Consider the following 26,348-nt stretch of genomic DNA (forward strand, 5'->3'; position numbering starts at 1 on the left):
AGGGATTTGACCCCCTCGTCCACCGATCACCAAGCAATTGGCAGGAGGTAGTAAGCCCCCTGGGAGGTTGCCCGCCACTGGCAGGCACCCAGGGAACATGCGCCATGTGCATGCTCCCTGGGGGTGTGGTGACATCAAGAAGTGACGTTGTTGCACCAGCCATGGGGCTTCATTTGGGGCTGATTTGGGCCCCAAACGGGCCAAATCGGCCCTGTGCAGAGCACGGGTGCACATGTGCGGCCGGCACAGTGATGTTACTTCTGGAAGTGACATGGCTGTGTCAGCCTTGGCACACACGTACATGAAGAACCTTGTGCCTGACATGAGGTAAAAACCAGGCACCCTACCGTCCTGGCGGGAAGACAGAGGGACCTGGCAACCCTATTACTGTAGAGTGATTCTATGGGAAAGAGTACACAGTTATAGTCAAATATTCTCCCAGAAGCATAGGAGCCTCAAAAAACCCATCCACATGCAGCAATATAAAGGGCATCCAATTTAAATCTCTCCGTTACAGAGTTCATCCTGGATCACAAATAAATTTTTTTAAGAATTCATAGATATAATTACATGATTCAGAAACGATTGTTCAGAATCTAGCTTGCTAGTTAATAGTTTGCAAACGACATGCATCTTCAACAGCCTTTTGCAACACAACACTTGACAATCACGCAGAGGGATACAAATTTCTGACATAACTTTCAGTTGCACTACAGTTAAAATATCTGTTAGTGGAACGATATTTGCCAGAAAGGTAAACCAAGATGAAGATTTCATGTTCTGTTCAATATTATTATTCAAAATAGTTAATAATTGAATAAAAAGGCTTTAAAAGGCACGCCACACACCACGAATGTCCAGCTGAGGGCTGGGCAGGGGAGTGAAAAAGGAAAGAATTCACTTCAGTGCTCTAAAATGATTTACTCATCAAGCCTTGGTTATAATCAGGGCTTTTTTTCAGCTGGAACGCGGTGGAATGGAGTTCCAGCACCTCTTGAAAATGGTCACATGGCCGGTGGCCCCGCCCCCTGATCTCCAGACAGAGGGGAGTTTAGATCACCCATCATGCTGCAGCGTGGAGAGCGATCTAAACCCCCCTCTGTCTGGAGATCAGGGGGCAGGGCCACCGGCCATGTGACCATTTTCGCCAAGGGTGATTTAAACTTTAAAAAATTCCCACCTTGTTCCAGCTGACCCAAAGTGACATCATCGTGCGGTCCTGAGTTCCACCACCTCTTCTCCCAGAAAAAAAGCCCTGGTTATAATCAATTACAAAATTAACTAGCTTCCCTATCACTTCCTATTTACACAATCCCAGGTTCAAATTTCATCTCAGCTGTGAATTAAACACAAGCAACTTCATCTAAACCACCACCAACTCTCAACTTTTAGTTACCAATATATTCTAACAGTGGCCCGCCTTATAGTGGCATTGTTTGAAGTTTGAACAGAAGTATTGAAGAAACCAGAGCATTACATATTATTATTTGAATATCCGACATGATGTTATCAAACACTGCTTTTGAAACTCCTAAACTTCAAAAGAGGTTTGCCATGCAGATAGGGCAGTGGGAGAAATACATGTTAAAATCACTGCTGGAGTGATGGCATCACATCACTTCCAGGGCAAACCCAGAAGTGACATCATTGCATCAACATGATGTTCCATGGTGAGACTTAAAATCCTAGATTGTTGCAGTGAAGCAATGATGTCACTTCTGTGTTCACCCCGGAAGTGACATTACACTATCACTCCAACAGTGCCCCCCATGTCCCCACTCCCAGTCTCCCACCAAGTGTTAACTGCTGGCTGACAATCCTACATACAGAGCACTGGCTGATGTTTGACAAATGCAGTACTGGGAGCCTGGAACTTCTTGCATAGTCCTGCGGATTTGGGCCAGAGAAGAGCTGAAAAGTTCATTGTTTAGGAAGGATGGAATTAAGTAGTGAGAACTCACAAGTGGCACATCCATGCTTAATTACAAACTATTTATTAACCAAAAGGATTAACAAAATCAAGGCAAAAATGGATTGTATAAAGAAAACCAAAATATATGTTTATACGTCCAGACAGATTTGGGGCCTAGCATGCTCTGAAGTACTGCAAAGAACTGTATTAAGCTGGACAATACAATAAGACATCTGCCTCTACCATTTCTCAGGGCTGTAAACTGCTGCTAAGCCACCCTAAAAACCACTACGGGTATATCATAAGGCACAACAGATGGAGAGACCATTTCTGCCTTCCTTCTCCCTCTCCACCCCTGTTTTAAACCACTTACAAATACAATCACTCCTCAGAACCATCTATTTTTCTGGTCAACATTCTGGTTCAACACACTAGACAACCATGATAATCAATAAAATAATACAGCTATGTTCTATGTACACAGGTCAGCTGCACCAATCTCTTTTCTTTAAAAGAGAAAGAGGTGAATGAGAGAAACAGATCTGCATTAACAAGATTACTACAGTTATTACAAAGATTAAACCAGAGGCCGCAACAACTCAACTTGCATACTACTTGGTGGGAATATTATTTTCAGTATATTCAAGAGTGGCTCCTGTCACCTTTGCTGCTCAACCGAAATGGCTCCCCCGAGGACTTCTCACAGCTGGAAGTTACTTCAGGAGAAACATTTTTCTGCCCTTTCATAATATACCCTATAGTTTCTTAAGATTTCTTCACTGAATGCTTACAAAGGAGGAGAAGAAACAATCCACAGATTCTGGAATTTGGCATTTCAGCAGGTTTTACTCATATGGCAAGTCAATGAAGATGCTCCATTTATGCAAGAAGAACTATACTAACCTCTGAGTTGAAAGGACCGTATCTGTGGCCAGCAATATCTGGTTGTTCAGAGTAGAAAGCATACGCATAAGGCCTGAGGGGGGAAAAAATTCACAACAGTTCTTTTTATCAGGTCCACTCAAGTCAACTACAGTTTTCATTACAGGGAGGATCGGGGGGGACTTCCACTGAGTTGTAATTTTTCTACAGTCTAATTAAACAATTAGTTGTTCCATAACCTCATGAAATATTAGCAGGCATGCAGAGAGGTACGCTAAGGCAATACGCTGATGAAGAAAAAGTTTCGTAAGAGAGGGTGGGAGGTGGAGGAACAAACAGCAGTTTCCAGTGTCTGTGCCCACTGGCAAGATACAATGCCATGTATACACCATTAAAAATCTTGACATTGGCCCAAACTTCAGGGTGCAGCGCTGACATGAGGCTAAACAGGATTAAAAGAGGGGGGGGAGGACAATACCTGCCAACATTAACCTACGCAATTAAATGTTCCCCAATAATCAAAGGGTATTCACGTCATGAGCTTGTTGGGACGGAAGGATGGTTGATCGAAACTAAACATCTGCCAAGGAAACTGGCAACCCTAAGCATTCCATTCCCCTTGCAAAGTTAAAACAGGAAAGGGAGGCAGTTACCTTTCATTGTCTGGAAGGGTCAGCCATTGCAATATGGTCAATATTCTGCGCTCGTGAGGAATCATGCTAGACCAGAATAAAGAAAACAGGATAAAACGTCAGCTAGAACCAGGGGGTCTTCAACCCTTTTTTGAGCCTGTAGCCTTTGAAATTCTGACACAGAGTATTAGGCGCAACTACAAAATGGTTGCCTCGGGAGACGAAGCCAACTAGAAAATGGTTGCCCCACTGAAGCCCCTCCCCTCCCCAAATCTCATCCCCTCCAGGCTCCACCCCCCAAAACTCCAGGAATTTCTCAACTTGATCCTGGCAACCCCAACTAGTTATCATTTGTGAGCCAACAGAAAGGGCATGCTGTAAAAAGATAAATTTTGAAGGGTGGGGGACCTAGAAATCTTTATGTTACATGACTTTAAAACATGAGAGAGCCAGTTTGGTGAAGTGGTTAAGAGTGGTAGGGCTTAACTCTGGGGCACCCAGTTGGATTCCTCACTCCTTCGCTTGAAGCCAGCTGGGTGACCTTCGGTCAGTCACAGCTCTTTCAGAGCTCTCTCAGCCCCACCCACCTCACATTGTTGAGAGGATAATAATAATAACTAACTTTGTAAACTGCTCTGAGAATGGCATGAAATTGTCCTGAAGGGTGGTATATAAATCAAATGGTGGTGGTGGTGGTTATTTAACTGATGAAGCCTAGGACACTAATTTTGTAGCCCACTCCAACGTTCACGTAGAAGTTGAACCCCATAAATTTCAACAGTATTTGCTTTCCAAGTAATTTTGCTGGCTTTCATCCACTATGACAAGCTGCAATCAGACATGAAACACTGCTTGTTTCCATGCTCACATGTTCTCTGCTCTTCCTACATCCTGCCTTTTGTGTGCAACCCTTGATCAAAAACTTGCCAGGTTGATCAAGCAGCAATTTATGGTGACATCTCAGTGAAGGGACCCTCGTGAATTGAAGTCTCAACCCCCCCCCCTACACACACACACACACACAACACAAGCTAGGATTCTAATCCTCTGCGAAATCCCATTTAAAACTCCACTTTATTGAGGTACCTGCATTCAGATAACCTGGAATGTTGGAGCTTAGTCAACTAGATGTTTCGACCAAGCTCCATGCACCAAAGGAGGAGCATGGCTACAAACTGTGTTCTCACTCTCAATTAGAGATGGGCACGAACCGCATTACGAACTTCAAAAACCCACGAAATTGGCGATCGCGCAATCGCGATCCGGCAGTTCGTGATTGTCCACGGCCAACAAACCAGCGTTCGGGAGACGCCTGGTTCGGGAAGCCAGACACTCAGGCACCAGCAATCAATTCCCCTGGCAACGGAGCCAGGGGAATGCCTGAACTCTGTCTGCGCTCATTCTGTCACCCTGGAATCCCGAATGGAAGCCCAGCTTACCTTGATCAGCAGGTCTGCCTTCCAACCACAGAGCTGCAAAGCAGTTACAAGTTGGGAGAAGACACCCAGGGGAGGGAGGGGGAAGGGGGTGTTCTGTAGCCATGGGGACTCCAATCTCATCCCTGCAAACTCTGATAGGCAGCTCTGACAGCCAAACACAGACCTCCTGCATTGCTCAATGGGACCTGTGCTTATAAATAGCCATGGGCTCCCAGGCTGGATTTCACTTACAGCGAGCAGTGGCGTGGGACAGAGCTCTTGCTTGCTACTTGCTAGCCTTTGGGGAGAGAGACTGAGAGTATAATTGAGCTTGGATTTTTGTGCAAGGTACCTGGGGGCCTTGGATTGGAGAGGGTATAGCTCCAAGATCCCTTTTGCAATCTTGTCCAAACTTGGGTGATGGCTGTAGGAGAGCCTGCAAAAGACTCCCTGGGAATATGGGCTCTCTAAGTGCCATGGGGGCCATTCCGCACCCCATGAACCGCGAACCAGTTCGGCAATGGGAAATGTTCGTTGTGGTTCGCGATCTTGGGATCATCATCAGCACCGAACCACGAACCGCTGGTTCGTTAAATTTTTTTTGTTCGTGCCCATGTCTACTCTCAATCACAGTTTAATTACAATTTGTTGTTACATCTGAATTCAGTTAGTGTTTAATATCATGGCTATACAATACATTCTCTCTCATACTGTTTAGAAAGGGAAGATTACTTACGTAGACCAAAAAAATGTACCAGCTTTCACCCCTTGCTTGGCAGCGGTAATCCATATCTAATGAGGAAAATATAAGCAGATTACAAACAGCTCAAGACTTTTAGTCACAAGAAAGAACATTGATTAAAATGTCATAATACATTTCCCTTCCCCCAAAGTTAGATTCCATTTCCGCCACCTAAAATTGGAGCATTCATATTGCAAATGAGTTTGGATTCGGAAGCTAGATCCAGATGGTTCTTTTGATCAATAGAACATCAAATCAGTGTCACAAAGACAAAGCTAAAATCCCAATGGGGCCCTTTCTTTGCACTGCAATTCTGCACATGTAAAATTCCACTGGAATCAATTAAATTGTTCATATAACCAACCATCTGGACACACAAAGGTCACAAGAAAAGCCTGGAAACATTGGCTCCCAGCCCATAGCAAACTTAGTTTGTGCAATTTTGCATTTAGCACACTTTGACAAGCGTAATTTTTCTGGCTGCACAAAAGGTCAGCTCGCCTCAGGCCAGGGCCACCACATGAAGAATCAAAGCTCTCTTCACAATGCTTCCATGTGCCCAAATATTGTCTATCCCTGTGACTTCTGCACAAAGGTAAGCAAAAAGGATAATCAGAATTTTCCTAGGCATAAGATGCAAATAATTCTTTTTGGATATTATAGGAGACTTGGTACGCATGCTTCACTATGGTATTTAACTATTTTAAATCCAATTATAATACTTATATGAGTATGTAACATTTTTTGGTTTGTGTTTTTGGGTGTGGTGGGCACTTCGTCAGGTTCATATGAGAGGTTCACATTGAAATGGCCCCTAGAAAGGTCATGCATCATCTCCCCATGAACTTTTAAAAATTCAGTTGCCATATTGACTTTTATATATAATCCCTATGGAGTCTTGTACTGTCTTTCTTCAACTATCTGCAGTTTCCTTTACCTGATTTTTACCTCAGAACACAGTTCCACAGCTGACCAATCAGAGAGAGGGAAGTGTAAGAAGGAAGGAGCCAGCCAGCCACACAGGAAAGCCAGGCCCCACAGGGAGACTGGCAAGCCTAGTGAACTTTTAGGGGAAGACTAGGAGGTGCATTTTACCCCAGGACATATTCACTGACTCCCAATAGCAACTGCAGACTGTATAGAATGTGGGGGTGAGGAACAATCAGACCGCATACGCAAATGACCTCTGTGTTCCAACTGTCTCGGGTGGGGGGGATGAGATGTGGAATGTTGTGAACCCCAATCAGTCCGTATATGCAAATGACCTTGAAAGAATGGCCTAATCAGGGAATAGTGGCTGAGCTGGCAGTGGGCAGGGGTGCAAGCAAGCAGCAGCCTGCCAGCCACAAAGGGAAGCTGTATCCCTTCAGGAAAACACATTTTACCCCTTTTTATCTCCTTGGAGGGCAAATTTCTTAAAATTCCTTCTTAGTGGGTGTTTACATCATGAAAGGAATGTTCTCCCCAAATTTCATGTTTCTAGGTCCAGGGGTTTGGGCTGCATGTTGATGAGTCAGTCAGGACACTTGTCTTTATATAGAGAGAAGGGTTATATTTCACTTGCCATAATTGTTGCATTCTTTACGCTTCAAGACTAACATTCATTTATTGCATTGCAAATCTTGCAGAAGAAGGGAGGAAGGCACTGCAAACATCTTATGCAAAGTCATTCTCCAATCTCCACCGTCTGCATTCGGCCAGCAGCTACAGATGGTTACAAAGCTGCTTCCTTATTAAAAGGATGCACAGCGATGGAAAACTAGACTATCAACAAAATGGAATAGAGACCCCATTTTCTTTAAACATTTTAGTAGAAAATTAAAAGTAAATACAATATTGCCAATGTGGGTTGATTAATCCAGGAGAATTCAAGTAAATAGTTCAACCAAACTGTACCTAGAGAGATCTTTGGGCTTATATGTCTAGGCAGTTACCAAGAGCATTTTTCACCAAGCCAAAATGAAAACTGCGTAAAGACTGTAGTCTGTTGTGCCAATTTCCAAAGTTGTGACCTTCATACTTGCTTTTGAAATCTCTAGGATATACTGCCTCAATAGGGTGTGTCAAATTTTTCAACTTTCAAAATCCAAAAATGAGGGGTGCTGAAAAGTTGCGGCTTCACTAAGGAATTCTAAAGATATTTTTATCAAATCAATCTAATTCACTTTTGCTTGGTAAATAAATATGTGAAAATTGTGACTTTTAAAAACATTTTTGTGGAATTTCCAATCATTTTGAATGTCCCTTATTAGAAATATTACATTCTCCTTATGAAAATATGTGTGTACAATTGCTTGAAAATCATGAAAAAATTGCCAATGCTAACAGTTATATTATATATTAATATTATTGTCATTATTATATTAGCTATTACATGTCTGTATATATATATATATATATATATATATATATATATATATATATATATATATATATATATATATATATATATATCTTAGTCTGGTTTCACTTATTTCACAAGTTAAAACATTTTCATCAGTGTGTTAAAAATTGCTTGTCCACCAGTGCTAACAGCCTAATCAGAGGGAATTGACCTGCAATGGCTTCTAAAAGAAGAACAAGATGAGGGACGTTCATGCATACGAGCAACCTAATTGGAATTGGCCGGGAGTTGTTGGCCTCTGAACTCCCAACTGTGCATGACATTCTGAGGTACAGACTAATGCTAAGACAATAAAGTGGTGAGGATGTAACAAACTACCCAGCAGCCAGTCTTGCAAAGGATATTTACCCTGAAGTGCTTGAAAAGTGGGAACTAGCAGACAGCTATTTTGTAGCCCCCACGGTAAATTCATGAATTACAATCTTAAACAAGATCCAAAATTGTTGGGAGCAAGCTAAATATCTCTTGGTAGAGGAAAGCTAGATGTCAAAGAGGCTTTCACTGCTAACCTTGACGAACTTTTTGGCGTCCTAAATTGCAAGTGTAAAATTGTTCTCTGCTGTGAAATGGGCTGCCCCTGCAGATGCTGGTTGCAAAAAAAGCAGTTCACATTACCTGTACATGCCCTAAGGAGATGAAGATCCCTGTGAATGAACTCGCTTCCATTAAAGGTCAGAAAAACAAGACTGATTCTATTGGATCACATCAGACTGGCTTTCCAGATCTCCCTGAGCACCTCAGACAAATCAAAATGCAGAACCAGCAAGATGATGAGAGGAGAAGGCTTTCTGAATATAAGCAGAGAAGTAAGCAGGATGTTTCAATACCATCAAATGAAATAATTTTCACAGATGATGAAAATGAAGAACAAATAGCTGATGCTCAAGATGGAAAGGAAGTTATGAAGTGACATTAGACATACCAAGTAGGCCTTCCACTTCAAAAAAAAGAAAAGGCAAAACACAACACATTAGAAATACATAATGTTGCTATGCAGAGCATTAGATATGGTGTTGGCCTTCATGCCACAGCTACCATCACAACTGCCACTTTTATAGATGCTTGCTTGATCACTGAAGAAGACAAGAGGCTTGTAGCTGATCACAATAAAGTCAAGAGGGCCCAAGAGAAAGTTAGGAAATCCCTGGATCAGCAATTTGATGATCTTTTTAAGAAAGGTGAAATTGACTGCATCTTCTTTGATGGCTGTCAAGATACAACTAAAGTTATGCCGAAAGAAGACAATTTAGACCAGCATTTCCCCAGCATCATCAAAGAAGAGCATTATTACGTGTGCAGTGAGCCAGGTGGAAGATATCTACTACTTCACTCTGGAGAAAGGCTCAAAGAGAAAAAAAGCCCTACTGAAGTTATTGCTGATAATCTTGTAGATTTCATGAAGAAGGGTGTTCATAAAAGCCTGCAGGCCATTGGAGGTGATTCTACACATGTTAACACTGGCTGGAAGGGTGGTATCATGCACTGGGTAGAGGTCATGCTTTGCCCTAAGCTAATCTGGTTGGTTTGTGCCCTCCACACCAACGAGTTACCCCCATGACACTTGATCACAACACTAGTTGGGAAGACCTTGTCTAACAAGTGGACAGGTGAAATTGGCAAGATGCTAGACATTGCTACAGAACTTGAAATCGATCCTTCCTTCACCAAACTCTCCATTGGAGAGCCTCTTATTTCACTGAGTGACAGTGTTGTAAAGGATCTATCAACTGATCAAGCATATGGGTATAGCACAGGAGAACTTCCCACGGATCTGGCACTTCTTGAAACTGGTCAGCCATTCAGGGTGGCTGAAAACAGCAAACAGAGTTTGCCACATATGGGTTTCAAAACATGGCCTTACAGGCAAAACTTTCAACAATTTAAGACTGATAGTGGAATACATCATAGGCGTATTCCCCTGCTAGTTCAAGATCAAAGTAAAAAACTCTTGGGTGGAAGGCCCATGCCACACCTGGTGTCAGCTGTGGCTACTTAAGCTGAAAAAGAAGGCTGTCGTGGATGCTGTTTTGCCAACCATCCAATGCTCAGCATGCTATGCTTTCAGCGAAATGATAATCCAGACGCTCTTGTGCTCCAATAACAGTGAGGAAAGCAGGTGTGCAAAAGGTTGTTGACTTGAGGGGTGGAGATGATGACATACTGGGAGATCTTTCTGTACATCCCAGGAAGACATCTTCCATCAATCCCAGTGCTTCTTCCCTGTTGGAAATGATGGACTGATCTGACAGGGGTATATGAACATGTAACATGTAAACTGACGACAGCAGAAGTAAAGAAGTTCATCAATGAGCCCATGCAAGCTCCACAGTGGCCCTGTCATGGTCAGTCTATAGACAGGTGTGTGAATCAAGTCACAGAGGCAGCAGGCAAGGTGTACACACATGAGAAACGTGAGGGCTATATTAGAGGCCAAGAAGCGAATTGGCAGCTGATGTCCAAGAACAAATCAAAGCAAGACTTGATGAAACTGGTTGTTTGAATATTTTTTAACTGATATCATTACTTTGTCATGTTGTTTTATGATTACAAGGATACGTTTTATGTGTGAAAGGATAGGTTTTGTGCAGAGAAAAAACGTTTATAGCATTACCTGACTTTTCCAGAAGCTAAAATATGTTGTTTTCTGAGAGTGCCCTGACCTGGATAGCCCAGGAGAGCCTGAATTCGTCAGATTTCCGAAGCTAAGCAGGGTTGGTCTTGGTTAGTGATTGTGTGGGAGACCTCCAATGAAGACCAAGGTTGCAGAGGCAGGCAATGGCAAACCACCTCTGTTAGTCTCTTGCCTTGAAAACCCTGCAGGGGGGGTTGTGTTGTGTGGTGATGTGTGCTATGCTACATTGGTGGTATAGCATACAACATATATATAATATATTATTGTGATACATACTATATTGATAGTGTATTTGATGGAGTATATGTTTAAAAGAATAGAAATAGAATGAGTTTAAAGTAAGAGATAGGGCGATTCCTGCTATATATTATATTATATTATATTATATTATATTATATTATATTATATTATATTATATTATATTATATTATATTATATTATATTATATTATATTATATTAGTATGTTATATTGAGTTGAGATATACCATATTGATAGTGGGTTTGATAGAGGTTATGTAAAAAATAAGAATGTGCTTAGAATAAGAGATATTATGAATTAAAGTTGGTAGGGAAATATAAATGAAATAGATTTAAGTAATAAGAAGGGTTAGGGGTTGGAAAGCTGTTGGAAGTCAATAGGGAGGGGGGGAGGGAAAGGGTGGGGGATAGAGCAAGGGGTAAAATGGGATTATTTGTGTCAAATTTGCAAATTTTCTTTGTTTTACCACTCACTAATAAAAAATTTATTAAAAAAAAGAAGAAGAAAGAAAAGAAAACCCCATAAGGGGTTGCCATAAGCCAGCTTTGACTTGATGGCATGATTTCATTCTCTTTTTCTGAGAGCTGAGCGTGTGTGTTTTAATCAAACATAGATTTACCAAGCTAAATGTTGTCCAATAAAAAAAATTGTAGATTTGAATTCCTGACACTCAAGACCGTATTTTTAAACCCCCTCACTGAGACATTTGTGAAAATTAATTTTCAACCCCCAAAACAACATGCCCTACTGCCTCAATCCATTCCGCTGATGAAAGATGAGCAGTTTTGGGGCTCAACTGCTAGGAAAATATTCTGTGATTGAGCCAGAATCTATGCTTACCCTCTGTTATTTTCAAGTCTCAACTGAAATCACTCGTTCTGACTTACAAAGTTTTAAACTGCTTGAGGCCAATAACCAGGGCTTTTTTTCAGCGGGAACGCGGTGGAACGGAGTTCCAGAACCTCTTGAAAATGGTCACATGGCCGGTGGCCCCGCCCCCTGATCTCCAGACAGAGGGGAGTTTAGATTGCCCTCCGCGCAGTGGCATGGAAGGCAATCTAAACTCCCCTCTGTCTGGAGATCAGGGGGCAGGGCCACTGGCCATATGACCATTTTCTCCGAGGGCGATTTAAACTTTAAAAAACTCCCCCTTTGTTCCAGGTGACTCAAAGTGACATCATTGTGCGGTCCTTCCACCACTGAGTTCCACCACCTCTTTTCCCAGAAAAAAAGCCCTGCCAATAACAGCCTGTGTTCCTTTGCAACCAAGGTTTTCTGAGAAGGCCTTCTATTTGTCAGGGATAGCACGAACTGCAAGAGGTGTTTCTCAATGGTTGCCTCACAACTATGCAATCCCCTTTGGCTTAAGGTGTATCAAAGCCTGAGCATCCTTTGGACTCAATGCTAGCCTGTCTTACACAAGCTGGCTTTTGGCAAGTTGAGTGAGGTTGATAGGATGAGCCTTGACAGAGATTTGTGTTTTATCTGTTTTGACTAAATTGAACTCCATGGTATCTATAACTGCCATACAAATGCTTTTAGTTAGAGGGTAAAGACTGGGGCAGGGGCGATAGGTTTAATAAACAAATGCACAGAAATTTTGACCCTGGTGATGTGGCTAAAATTTGCAGCATCTAGAAATTAAATATTATTTCCTAGTAGCTTAAGTGTATGGAGCTCACAAGTCTTACAGGATAAATTCCAGGGAACCAAGTCTAGTTACTGCTGCCACCTGCGTGCCACATACATACGGGGTCCAAACATACATGAGCATCCCTTGCAAACAAGAAACAACTATTTGAAGGAAATTTAGGCAGAAACCTACTTCCAATCCACTTTTCTTCCACAAGCAGTACACAATTGACATCATCATAACCAGCCACTTTAATTTCATTGCCTGCATATCCCACTACTGCCAGGAGCTCAGTAGGTGGCCTTGGGTAAGCCACTCCTCTCAGCCCCAGCTCCCCAGCAGTATGGTGGGGATAATAATAACACTAACTTGTTCACCGCTTTTGGTGGGGCACTAATCTGTCTAGAAAAGTGGTATATAAGTGCAGTCATGATTATGCTTATGATTATGATCATGATTATGATTATGATGATGGCTGTTTTCACACTGTCTATAAATAGCGCGAGACTCATGGAAGGCTGCCGGCTTCCTCGCGCAATTTTTAACACCATCCAATTACAAAACGCCATAAATCACTGTTTGTGGTGTTTTGTAAACAGATGGCGTCAAAAATTGCGCAAGAAAGCCAGCAGCCTTCCGTGAGTCTTGCGCTATTTATAGACAGTGTGAAAATGGTATATGATTATGATTATGATTATGATTATTTTAAAAAATCAGACTGCTAAGCCTCTTGCTGTTTCTAGCTAGAAAAGGAACTATGGGGCAATATCAAGTCTTTACCGCAGGCCTGGCAAATAGCTGGCCCTTCAGCCAACATGTTAATGGGAGCTCTGTGCCACTTCTGTCCAGCAAAAAAATGCATCGCTTGTTTAAACAGAAACACTATGTTCTTTGTTGGACATTGTGATGACAAGAACAGTACACTAATCTTTCATGGTCGGCAGACCCTTTAAATAGGCTTTCACTTTTGAAAGTTTAAAAAAAACACGTTGCCATGTTTTCACTCCCCCTTTCTATAACTACTGGTAAGGCCATGGTCACATGGATACCTCCCTGGTGTTATGTTATATTCTTCAAAAAGCTATTGACCCACAACACTCTTGGCATGGCTACACAGCATTTTAATCTAATCCTTCAGTCCGTCTGTTGAGATTATATTATTAAACATTAAAATAAGAAAAGATTACATCTTGAAAAGGAGGATTTAAAAACAACAACTCTGACAGGATAGTTTACTCTCGACGGGATCTTTTTGGCAGTTCTGCAATGCGACACAACTCACCTATGTCCCTGGTATACTGGGCTTAATGGCCTCCCTTTTTGTGTAACAAGTTTCTGTTTCTGTCCACCATATATCATTTGCTTGTTAATAAGCATTGTACCCCCAACCTGGATGGCCCAGGTTAGCCTCATGTTGTCGCATCTTGGAAGCTAAGAGCAGAACCACAAGTGACAAAAGGCACAGATTGGACACTTGTCAGCTTCCCTCATGTTTTGGCGGCAAATGTAGGCATCCTGGTCTCGCAGCTTTGCTCTCTGACTGCTGTCCAATGGACTTTTCAACGGTCACTTGTCCAACATTCCGCCAAGCTGCCTACATTTCCCATCAAAACTTGAGGGAAGCTGGCAAGTGTCCAATCTGTGCCTTTTGTCACTTGTGGTTCTGCTCTGAGTTGGCCCTGGTTAGTACATGGATGGGAAACCACCAAGAAAGTCCAGAGTTGCTGTGCAGAGGCAGGCAATGGCAAATCTTCTGTTGCTTTGAAAACCTTCATAAGTCCGCTACGACTTGTCAGCACTTTACACACACACACACACACACACACAGACACGTTGTATATATATACTTCACACAACCAATGAAGCAGGCTCAGAAAAGCTTATGACACAGGATGCTCTTTATTTAGCTTTCTTTCCCTCATTTGACACATTAGGTGTCCATACACACAAGTTGAATCCCAGTTATTTAAAAGTATTTTTTTAAAAAACTAGGAAGCACAGTCAGGAAAAGTTTAAATCCCCCTACACTTTTCTTCAAAATCAATGTTTTTATAAAACCCACTAAATACAGTAGTGCTAGCCCAGCAAAGTTGGGTTATTAGAATGGCTCGAGCTAGTTACTAGCTTAATTCCAAATGAAATCACTGAGTAACCCCGTTGAATCCAATGAGTCTTTTTAACCTAAGGATTGCCTCCTTAAGGAAGGTATCCTAAGAAGGTCTACTCAGTAAGTCCCATTTTATTTAATGGGGCTTACTTCCAGGAAAGTGTGCTTAGGATTACAGCCCTACTCTCAGCCAATTTTGGCTTTATTACATTAACAGTGCAATCCTAAGAAGAGTTACTCAATGGGCTTAGACTGGAGTAACTCTTCTTGGATTGCACTAGTAGTCAAGTAACAGCAGAGAAGCCTGAGGACCAGTTTTGTATGCAGTCACAGAAATATAATTTATGGCCACATTTCCAAAATAAATAAATAAGTCTTGAAACTTACAGGTTGACCCCCCCACCATCTGTGATTGAATTTCTCTCGGCCTCGGAGACTAAAGGTTGCATCAAAAACAGGGTCATACATTGAATTGCCAATGATTCCATGTGATTCCGGATAGAGTCCCTTTGTACAAAAGCAAAATTAAAATTAGTGAAACCCTTTACGCATTGCATATTTCACTGACTTTTTAATAGTATAAGTGCTGTAATAAAAGAAAAATTAAGTGTTGAAACTGTTACGTAATAAAGAAGATTATTAACTAGGCAACATGACTTAAATACAAAAATTACAAGCTTTAAAGAAAAGGATATAATGGCTTCAGCTGATCATATAGCAAGGCGGATTTTTTCTCAGATACTAAAATTCATTTTATAAAATACTTTATAAAGTAAAATCCAAAATAAATATTAGATCTCCTTCCCCTACCAATACTGTTTAACTCTACATCTTCATGACAATTTATAGATAATCTTGTGGCATCTTAAATCATGGTTTAAACATTTATAGATGTATACATAGTGGTTTAAACATTAATAGACGTATCAATCTTTTGGGCACATTTTTCCTGTCTTGCAGCGCAACTATCCAAATAACGCAAGTGACTGCTAAAAGAACATCAGATAAATGTCCCATCCCCCAACTGAAAAGTGACAATCACTTTATGTGTGAGAACATTTTACCTAGGCCGATTCCAGACGACTAACCTTAAGCCGTTTCATGCCGCCCTCTTCCGGATCGCGACGGGGAAAATGCGAAATATCGCGTTTCCTCGCGCGAGTTTTGCGCGACATCGCGCAAAACTCGCACGAGGAAACGCGATATTTCGCATTTTCCCCGTCGCGATCTGGAAGAGGGCGGCATGAAACGGCTTAAGGTTAGTCGTCTGGAATCGGCCCTATACAGATGTACATAATCACATGTGAAGAGCAAATATTTTACAGTGAACATATATGCTGCATAGTTGTGATTGGCAGGGGGTGCCTAATACTCATGCACATAAAACAGACATGTGTTCTTCATAAAACAGGCATGTATACACAACAATCCAGCGAAGACATTCTTTGTGGTGTCACCTTGAGAGTTAATCGCAGACAGCAGAAGAGAACATGCTGCGATTAGTTACTTGATTAGACAAAGTCTAATAAAACTGTGTGGGTAAGGCCGTGGGGCTGCAGAAAACTTTCTACCTCTATAAAAACTGGGTAGTGCCAATTTCTACCAACCAAGACCAGGGTGGAATTAATACACAACTGTACCACTCCACAGTTTTTGGCATGTGTGCTTCCCATAGCAACTGTGAACTTTGGCATGGTACAGGTATGTGCAAAAATTAACCCTTTGACTAGGTGACATTTCTCATCCCACATTCAAAGGAAGGCAACAAGACCATTTGCCGGTTTACATCCAGAGGTTTTCCTTTCTCCCTCCTCCTCATTTCATAATTTACAGGAAGATAAGAGCAATTTCATGTACTCATAAAGTAAACAAAAGCAACTTACAGTTGCCAGAGTATACAAGTTAGGGAAGGTTTTTGTAGGGTAGACAGGTCTCATATATGGAGCATGTGTTCCACAGGATCCTGAAAACAATATATAGGATAATATATTATAAAGTAGACTAAACAAAAGTAAACTCAAAAAGTGCAAGGGTTAAACGTCATTTAAACACACATTGTACTCCTAGATCAAGCTCACTTAAGACAAAATCTAACTGCTGAAGACTATATATATTTAGAATTTAAACTGTGTCAAATAGAACTAGGCAGTGTGTTTCCTCTGTATGCATCATCTTTTTCAAATTTGTAATTCTATATTTGGAGACTAATAAAACGATAAATTTAAACAGATATTTAATTGTGCATCTGCCTCACTGGGGAATTTTTATTGGCTTTCTGAACAACCTACAAATTGCACATTCTATTACTAGTGTTAACCATTCAGAAAATAACAAAGATGTAATTTTATTGAGCTGCACAAGATACTTAAAGTGATGTTTCACTAGACAGGTTTATTTTATAACAAGAAAGCATGCAACATTTTTAGAGAGAAACACGCACCCCCTGAGAGAAGCTTATACCAATAAAAAGGTATAAGCTTGCCGATTTGTACCTCTCACTCAGCAAACAAAAATGCCATAGATTCCTCAAAGCCATAAATGTAGACCACTGATATTGTATCTGTTTTGTCCTATCAAGATAGAGCCCATTGAAAGCTAAGAAGAAAACACAGCACTGAATAGCATAAGCAGCAGCACTGGGTGAGCAGACTAAACATTGCCCGGGGGGGGGGGCGGTCCTCTTCTCTGCAATTTACTAGGCCTGTCCAGTTGTTACGTTTCGCCATGTGCATGGAACAAAAGTGCAATCCTCCCAAGATGCATTGCATCTTTCGAAAGATGCAATGCATATACTCCAGCTTCAGAACACCTGCATTAGTCTCCGGATTAATCTAGGTTCTGGTATGCATGTACCAAGGAGGTGGCCCTTTCAGAATGTACCAAAGAGGTTGCTCCTTTCAAAACGAAATGACAATCACACATACTGAGAAGATCACATATAGTGTGTTCATTCCGTATGCACAGAGCCAGGAATATGTTGTTCCCAAAGGGCTACTATGCATATCTACACTAAAGATTTAACATGCATTTTCTCTGCTCAAATTTCCTTGGAAATTTATGAGGAAAAAGCGTACTTTTAATAGGTAATTGTTAGCACTCTCACCAAGCTATGATTTCCTAGAATTATTTGCAGGAAGCCATGATAGTTAAACTGATATAGATGCTTTACAAAACTATACCAGAGACATATGTCCACAATGCTACATAAACAGCAAAAGCAATGTAGGAAAGCAAGAGATAGATTAATGCTTACTTAGTTTTTCAATGTTGCGCATCACTTTATCACCTTTCTTCATATAGGAAGCTCGGAAGCCATCGACAGAGAAGATTATCAAAGGAGGTCGAAGGAAACTGAAGTATAATAAAAATATATTCATGAACTATAGGCAGAACAACACAGCAAAAAACAGGGAGCAACTGGGAGAATAAAGCCATACAGGTTCTTGGAGGGTTCCTGGGCAATTTCATCCATAAGAAAACTTAGCATGGCTGATAGGGACATACAGACAATATGGCACGGTGGTTACTGTCAGGTTCAAATCTCCAGTCAGCCACAAAATCACTTCAGTGAATGAACTTGCGGCAGTCACTCTCAGCCTACCATATCTCACAAGTTCATCCTGTGACAATCTGTAACAGTTTCATGATTCTATCCTACACACATTTATAAATATGATTTCAAATAACGGATATGAAACCTAGTATTAGAAAAAATTGTGACAGGATCCTGCCAAAACTGAGTTTTTTTGCCTCATTGGGAGAAGCATAGAGGCTGCCCACAGATTTACCACAAAGGAGCAGGCAGCAGGCTGAGGTCTGGAAAATGACACAGGATTAACATTTTCCACAATCCCAATATGTAACTGTCCCCAAACTGCTATTTAAGAAATAAAAAATCCACTGGAAATCGGTTTCATAATCTTCCAGCACCTTATTTAATTTAACTCTGAGATCATTTTAAAACAAGCATTCAACTAAAAGCTAATGGAGAATACAGGCTGAAAGATGTATTAGGCTCCAATTTTTTAAAAATGAAAAGAAGCACTCTTCTGTTATTGCTTTTGACACCCCTAGGATCACTGCTTGAGGCACTTCTCCATCTTATTACATACTCCTCATGATGCTGCTACATACTGTATTCAGTTACTCTGTAGTAGCCTTCCATAGCTTTGAAACCCAGTGCTTTGGTAAACTGACCTTTTTTCTTTTTAAATGCAAGCACTGATCCTCAAAGGTAGAGTTGTCACTTGCCAACCTCAAAGTGGAACACAGAATTGCATTTGACTTCCAGATGACAGAGACCAGTTCCTCTGGAGAAAATGGTTGCTTCGGAGGGTGGACTCTATGGCATTATAACCCACTGAGGTCCCTCTCTTCCCCAAACTCCAACCTCACTTCACCCCAAATCTCCAGAAATTTCCCAACTTGGAGCAGGCTACCATACTCGTGGGGGAGCTGGCTATTTTAAAATAGTTTTGGTTCTGGTTTGGGGGATCTGCTACAGCTGCCAGGACTTCCACTATGACATGAGGCCTCCTTCTGGCAGCCTTGTTTGCCCTCCACTGATGGTCAGAGTTCCTAGCAATTCCTAGAGCTACCTTATGTCAAACCTGGGTTTTCCCTGGAAGTTACATTGCAACACAATCAACATCACTCCCTTCCTCCCATTTCCCTGCTTGGCCTGGCAACCCTAGGGTGCAGAGTGCGTACATCCAACAAAGCTGAGGGGCAGGGAAGGGGACAGGAAAATAAAAGTGAGCAGCCAGGATGAAGTATTTGTAGGCCATGATGACTGTTATTCCTACTAGTTTCCCTGACGATCAAACATGTATGACTTTCTTTGAGTGAGATTGGAGGGGACTCCAAGTGATAAGAGTTATTCCGGTTTTGAAAGAAACAATAAATAAATAATGAATGTTTTTTTTAAAAAAATTCTCTTCTATCCTTTCCATTATAAGGGGAGGAACCCTCTTCATAGGAGCCAGTGTGGCGTGGTGGTTAATGTGTTGTTCTAGGATCTGGCAGACCCAGGTTTGAATCCCTACTCTGGAAGCCGGCTGGGTGACGTTGGCCCAGTTACACACTCTCAGCTTAACCTACTGCACAGTGTTATTGTGAGGAGAAAATGGAGGAGAGGAGAACAACGTAAGCCACATTGGATCCCAACTGGGGAGAAAGATATAAATGAAGTATATATATCATGTATCAGGCACTCCGTCAAATTGCCATTTTCTCTCATGGATCTAGGCCATTTCCACACACTTCCTTTTATCGGCACCTTTTCTGATAACGCGGGAAGCCAAACAGCCTGCAACCATTTTGAAAATGGAGGCATCTGGAGTCAAAGGGAAAAGTCGCCAGCATTCAGTGAGTGGGCCGTCCCTTTAAGCACATGTGGAAATGGCCCTAATCTCTGGCAATCATTTTGCTTCCATATGAATGTATTTGCATGCACAACTACAAGCTTGTATGCTAAGATGCATTCACTCCCAACCTCCTTCAGAGATTTACATTCTGAAAAGGTGAGAAAAGGGCCCGAAACATGAAGAACTCACAGATAAGTGTTTAAAAACAAACAAACAAGTATTTTCCCAAAAGGAAAAATAGGGACAGTAATTTTCAAAAGAGAGCTTCCAGATAATTAGGATTGTTCCTGGCAAATATGGACTGTTTGAGGATATGCAGAACTACTTAAAAACTCACACACAGAATTAAGTGTGGTTAGGAAAGATGAAACTGAAGATTGGCTGGTGACATTCCAGTCTTTATTAGGGTTGCCAGTCTCCAAGTGGTGGCTGGAGATCCCCCAAAATTATAACTGATCTCCAGGCCATAGAGGTCAGTTCCCCTGAAGAAAACGGCTGCTCTGGAAGGTGGACTCTATGGCATTAAACCGTGCTGAGGTCCCTTCCCTCCCCAAACCACACCCTCCCTAGGCTCCAGCCCCCAAAACTCCAGGAATTTCCCAATCTAGAGCCGGCAACCCTACTCTTTATATGTGTTGTATTTGTTAAGAGTGTATGGTTTTAGTCAGCAACAGGTAGGAATTGCAGCTCTTCCTGCTGTATCACAGCACAATTTGACCACAGAGTCTTTGCAAGCTCCTTCACATCATGATATCATTTCTGGTTTTTGCCAACACAACCCTCACCCTGCAAAATCCTGAAACTTCAGCTCACACAGACATGGAAGGCTTATTTGTAAACATGTTTTAAATTACCTCAGCTATGATAGGCCAATGTAGGGCATGAGTGAATAAAGGTCAAGACAACAATAAAAGTCCTTAAAACATTATATTGGATATATATTCCAGAAGACCAAAGGTGTAATCCTACAAACACTTGGCCTGGGACTACTCACCAATGAACATTGTGGGATTTACGTCTGAGTAGGCAGGCACAGGATTGCGCTGTAAATTGGATATAAAGTGGGTGGATTGGTGGGAAGCTAATACATATTTGCTGGGATCCCCTCTGCCCAAGTAAAAAGTGAGCCACTAGCATATCCACCATCTATATATGTCTAGCAGGTATAGATTTCTCTGTGCCTCCAGGCATCTGTATGTAGCATTTGGTGCATATTCACCAACAGTGGTATCAGTTTCTACCTGCCTTACTTGGAAACAGCATTCCATTATTTTGAAAGCGTGATGAATCAAGTTAAGGTAGCAGCAAAAAATCCTTTCCACAAACTCAGTCTAGTCTGAAAGATGGCCCCCTACATGGCCAGTCTGGCCATCTGGATCAATGCCATGGTAACATCGAGACTTGACTACTGTAATGCACTGTACATAGGTCTTCCCTCTAAGCTAATCTGGAGACTCCAGTTGGTGCAGAATGCTGCAGCTTGGCTATTATCTAGAGGTGGGAGGAGCATGAATATTACTCTCATTCTGCAGTCACTCCATTGGCTACCTATTAGTTATCAGGCTCAATTCAATGTACTGGCCATGACATTCAATGTACTTGCTTCACGGTCTTGGTCCATCAGGCCTACAGGACCACCTCTCTCCCTAGGTGCCATGATGTCACTTTTGCTCATCTGAACAGGGTCTTCCACAGGTGCCACCTTGTACATGGGCAAAATCAACAGTTCCCTGTACATGTGCGTTCTCTGTGATAACCCCCCACTTTATGAAATGATCTTCCTGAAGAGGCCAGGAAAGCTCTTACTCTCAGGGCTTTCCGTAAACAATGCAAAAACTGAATTATTCAACAGAGTTTTTTACATGGATACAAAGACTGTAATATAAGGAAACGGTCTCAAAGAGATGCATCAATAAAGGGATAAGGAATAACTAGACTCTACTACTATTGCTGTTAAGTATTATAGACTATAGATTTTACTACTATTGCTTTAAGTATGATACAATTGGGTAGTTCCTAGTTTGTTTAGTATGGCCATCTAAGAACGGCTCATGCTCTGTTTCAGCATTTCTTCAGCTCTCTATTGGATTCCTTCTGGTTTTAAATCTTTGCAAATTTGCATTGTTTATTTAAATGACCTTGAAATTGACTGTACTGACTCACACTGTATAATCCCCCTTGAGTCTCAGTGAGAAAGGCAGACAATCAACCAATCAATGTAAAGGGAAGCAACTATTTGAAAGTTGTATTTATTTCCACAAAGACAATAATGCTAGGAAAAATTGAAGGCAGTAGGAAAAGAGGAAGACCCAGCATAAAATGTTGAGACTGACTCAACAAAGAAAGCCACAGCCTTCAGTTTGCAAGACCGGAGTAAGGATGTCAATGACAGGATATTTTGGAGGTCATTCATTCATTCATAGGATCCCCATAAATCAGAAGTGACAATGATTCATCTCTCGTGCGCACACACATTTATTTCCATGGAGTCCACTGGAACAGTCTACTTGTTCACTAATGTAATATGAAAGTTTTGTTCATGTGTATTTATTTTTCAGTCACTTAAAAAAAAATGATCCAGACAACTGAATGACAGAAAGCTTATGAAGAATGGTACTGAAAAACAAATTCTTCATTTTTAAGCATTGGATAAGCCATATTCAAGCTTATGATGTCATTTAACTGAATTTTCCAGGTATCAGGCTTTGGCCCCAAGACTGAAATTTCAGGTTCATATCTTCATGGTGGCAGGCTAAAATATTAAAGCTGTCAGCTGGCTGCCATGCATGATGGCTTAAGTCTTTCATGCATGGCTGCTTATGGTAACTACTGGCATGTAAACTAGATTTGGCAGGTGCTAACACCTCAATTACATGTTCCATTTAGTAGGTAGGATTTAGGTTTCTGGGGATCTGGCAACCACCCTAGTACTCTTGGTATAAATAGTTTTTAAAGATCTCCAGTTGTCATATATTTGGATAACTCCTCTGTAAGATGTCATAAAACTCTATTGCATTTATTTTCATATTTTATATTTTACATTCTTCTGCTGGATTACTCTATGGTAGCAGATAAATCCTACACAAGTGGGGCTGCCACTCCTGTGCCTGAAATCCCAGGAATTTGGGGTGGCAGAGCCTAGGGATGTAGTATAGCACCTGGACTTGACATCACAGACTCACGATGCTCTAGGAATTGCCCTAATCTCTATAGTAAAGACCACAGAGATTATGGAAAGTTCCTAAAATGCCCCCCCTTTTTTTCTCTTGCTGCTCAATTGATCTAGCATGAGTGGAAGTTTGTCACAGGTGGGAAAACGGTAAGCCTATATATAAGCAATTTCAAAGCCATCCAGGGTCTACTGAACCGGAAAGATTCAGAGAGCACTGAACTTGCTACTAAACTTTTATCAAGTAAATGAGTACCAGATCTCACCTACTGGCCCTGTACCCCATAATATTAACAGAGTCCACACACCTCCCATTGTGATTCTCAATTGTTGCATTGAGTTGTAAATTTTCCATTGTAAAATGTGGATTTGATTGTATTGTGCATTGCTTTGAGGATGGAAAAGTAGAAATATTATAAATACATAAATCCAGAGGAGTTAGCCGTGTTAGTCTGTAGTTGCAAAATAGTAAACAGTCCAGTAGCACCTTTAAGACTAACCAACTTTATTGTAGCATAAGCTTTCGAGAATCACAGTTCTTTTCATCACAGCTCTTGCATCTGATGAAGAGAGCTCTGGTCCTTGAAAGCTTATGCTACAATAAAGTTGGTTAGTCTTAAAGGTGCTACTGAACTCTTTACTGTAAGTACACAAGAGATCTTTATTAGTCCAGAATCCAGAGGAGCCTGTGTCTATCAGTTATCTGCTAATAAAAATGCACTTACCCTGGTGGGCATTCTGGAGCCCGTATTTCCTCACAATCATCCATAACCCAGTGAGTTTCTCCTAAAGTAAGAAGATACAAAATATTGTGTTTTGTGTGGTTAGGGAATACAGTTATGACCAAACTAATGGCATGCAATCCAAAGCTACGCACGTTTACTTGCAACTCCCATTGTGATCACTAGGAATTTACTCCCAGGTAAAAGTACACACAATTAGAGCTGCCATACTCCTCCTTCTTCCTCTATAGGTTGAGTGATCATGGATAAGTTTAAAGTGTAATCAAATCAGATCTCTCAAAGTGTCCAAGGCATGGAAGGGAGGGGGCAATTTCAATTGATGCTGCAGCTCTAGGACAGGGCAGGGACCCCTTTCATGCATGCATGGTTTCTCTCATCAGCTGCCTTTAGCCCGATCACCAGCAACAAGGGCTTGAAACATTTCTCTGTGAACTGATTTGATGTGAGCAAGAACTTTACAGAATTGTAGAACTGAGTGTTCTAGTCCAGCTTGCTCCTGCAGCTGAACTGTAGAAGAAGAACATGGCACCAAGTTGCAACTCACTCAAGGCAACCCCCATCCGCAGGGCATTCCAGACAAGAGGAGAAGAGTAGAGGTGGTTTGGCATTACCTTTGTCCACATTGCAACTCCAGGTTGGGTGGTTTCTCATGCAAGTACTAACCACGGCCGACCCTGCTTAGTTTTGGAGCTCCGATGAGCTTGGACTATGCTGGGCTATAAACTGGATATGTCAGACACTCACCCAGTCTTCTTTAAAAATCTCCAGAGAAAAGACAGTGTTAGTACACTCCCATGAGAGAGTTTGGTGTAGTTTAATTTAAGAGCGGCAGGACTCTAATCTGGAGAACCAGGTCTGATTCCCACTCCTCAGCTTGAAGCCAGCTGGGTGGCCTTGGGTCAGTCACAGCTCTCTCAGCCCCATCCACTTCACAGGGTGATTGCTGTGAGGATAATAATAGCATCTGACGAAGAGAACTTGATTCTCGAAAGCTTATGCTATAATAAAATTGGTTAGTCTTAAAGGTGCTACTGGACTCTTTTTGATAATAGCCTACTTTGTAAGCCATTCTGAGTGTGGCATTAAGTTGTCCTGAAGGGCAATATATAAATCAAATGTTATTGTTATTATCATGGCTACACAAATGGAAGATACTCCTACAAGAAGACCTTCCCTGCTTTCCCTTTACCAGCAGATCCCCTTACCTGAAATCTCAGCTGAGGTTCAGGAAACCCTTGTAAACAAAGTGCTACATGGCACCAGAGGGCTCAATGGACAGAAGGAATTGGACAAAATCCACCCCCCCTCCCCACCGCCGCCATTCGGCACAACTAGCAATATAGGCACTGCACTTCTCTTATGCCCGTCAGCAGCTAACATGTCCGATCCAAGACAAGGGGAGTGGGAGCTAAGAGGCATAGACTTTTGATCAATGTTCATACTGGAGCGAGGAAGGGTCAGAGAGCTCTTTTCCCATGTCTCAGCTCATATGGGAGTCAGTCAGTGGGCAGCCCTTCAAGCCCTCCCTCAATTAAAAATACACCCTCTATTAAACATTAGTCATTTTGATAAAAATTAGTCCATTTGCTACCTATTGGGCTCAATTCAAGGCCAGGGTTTGACCATCACATACAAAACTCTTCATGGCCTTGGTCCATCATATCTGTGGGACTCCCTCTCTCCCTTCCCCTTCCCCCCCCTAATTGTCTCTTCTCTCTCCTCCCCTTCTCTCCCTCCTCTTCTGTATTTGACCAGTCTCTCTATCATGCATCTGACGAAGAGAACTTGATTCTCGAAAGCTTATGCTACAATAAAATTGGTTAGTCTTAAAGGTGCTACTGGACTCTTTTTGATTTTGCTACCACAGACTAACATGGCTAACTCCTCTGCATCTATGTTCTACCATGACAGCTTTGCTCATCTGAACAGGGCCTTCTGTGGGGGCCACCCTGCACATGGGTAAAATCAACAGCAGCCCAGACATGCATTCTTTGTGGTAGCCCCTACTTTATGGAATGGCCTACCTGAAGAGGGCAGGAAATCTCCCACTCTTCTGGCTTTCCACAAACTATGCAAAACTGAATTATTCAAGAGAGCTTTCTTACTCAGATAGCAGGGCTGTACTGTAAGGAAGTGGTCTCAAAGAGATGCTGTAAGGAAGAGATGTACTGTAAGGAAGTGGTCTCAAAGGATAGGGAGAGTCAGTAGACTTCGCCACTATTGCTGTAAGCATGATCTTACTGGGTAGTTCTGATGTAGTTTTATATGTCAGTCTAAGAACTGCTTATGCTGTTTCAGCATTTCTTCAACTCTCAACTTGATTCTTGCTGGTTCCAAATCTTTGCAAATTTGCATGTGTTGCAGTAATATAGATTAAAAGCACATTGCAGTAAGCAATACTAAGCACTATAAAGCAATACACTAGTATTCTGGGTGAACTTCTCAACT

General features: G+C 41.6%; 1 protein-coding gene across 5 annotated transcripts in view; it reads right to left on the minus strand.

The window, feature by feature from the left end:
* Nucleotides 1–26,348, minus strand: part of ENPP2 (ectonucleotide pyrophosphatase/phosphodiesterase 2) — a 103,881-nt gene that overhangs the window by 50,088 nt on the left and 27,445 nt on the right. For all 5 annotated transcript variants that reach the window (XM_054984607.1, XM_054984604.1, XM_054984605.1 and 2 more), the window contains 7 exons: nt 23,883–23,943; nt 17,876–17,973; nt 16,506–16,585; nt 15,010–15,129; nt 5,581–5,636; nt 3,448–3,513; nt 2,816–2,888 (listed from right to left, as the gene is read on the minus strand). In XM_054984607.1, coding sequence (XP_054840582.1) covers nt 2,816–2,888; nt 3,448–3,513; nt 5,581–5,636; nt 15,010–15,129; nt 16,506–16,585; nt 17,876–17,973; nt 23,883–23,943 — 554 coding nt within the window. The remainder of the gene's footprint in view (nt 1–2,815; nt 2,889–3,447; nt 3,514–5,580; nt 5,637–15,009; nt 15,130–16,505; nt 16,586–17,875; nt 17,974–23,882; nt 23,944–26,348) is intronic.

This window comes from Eublepharis macularius, chromosome 7 (assembly GCF_028583425.1).
Source record: "Eublepharis macularius isolate TG4126 chromosome 7, MPM_Emac_v1.0, whole genome shotgun sequence".
Taxonomy (NCBI): Eukaryota; Metazoa; Chordata; class Lepidosauria; order Squamata; family Eublepharidae; genus Eublepharis; species Eublepharis macularius.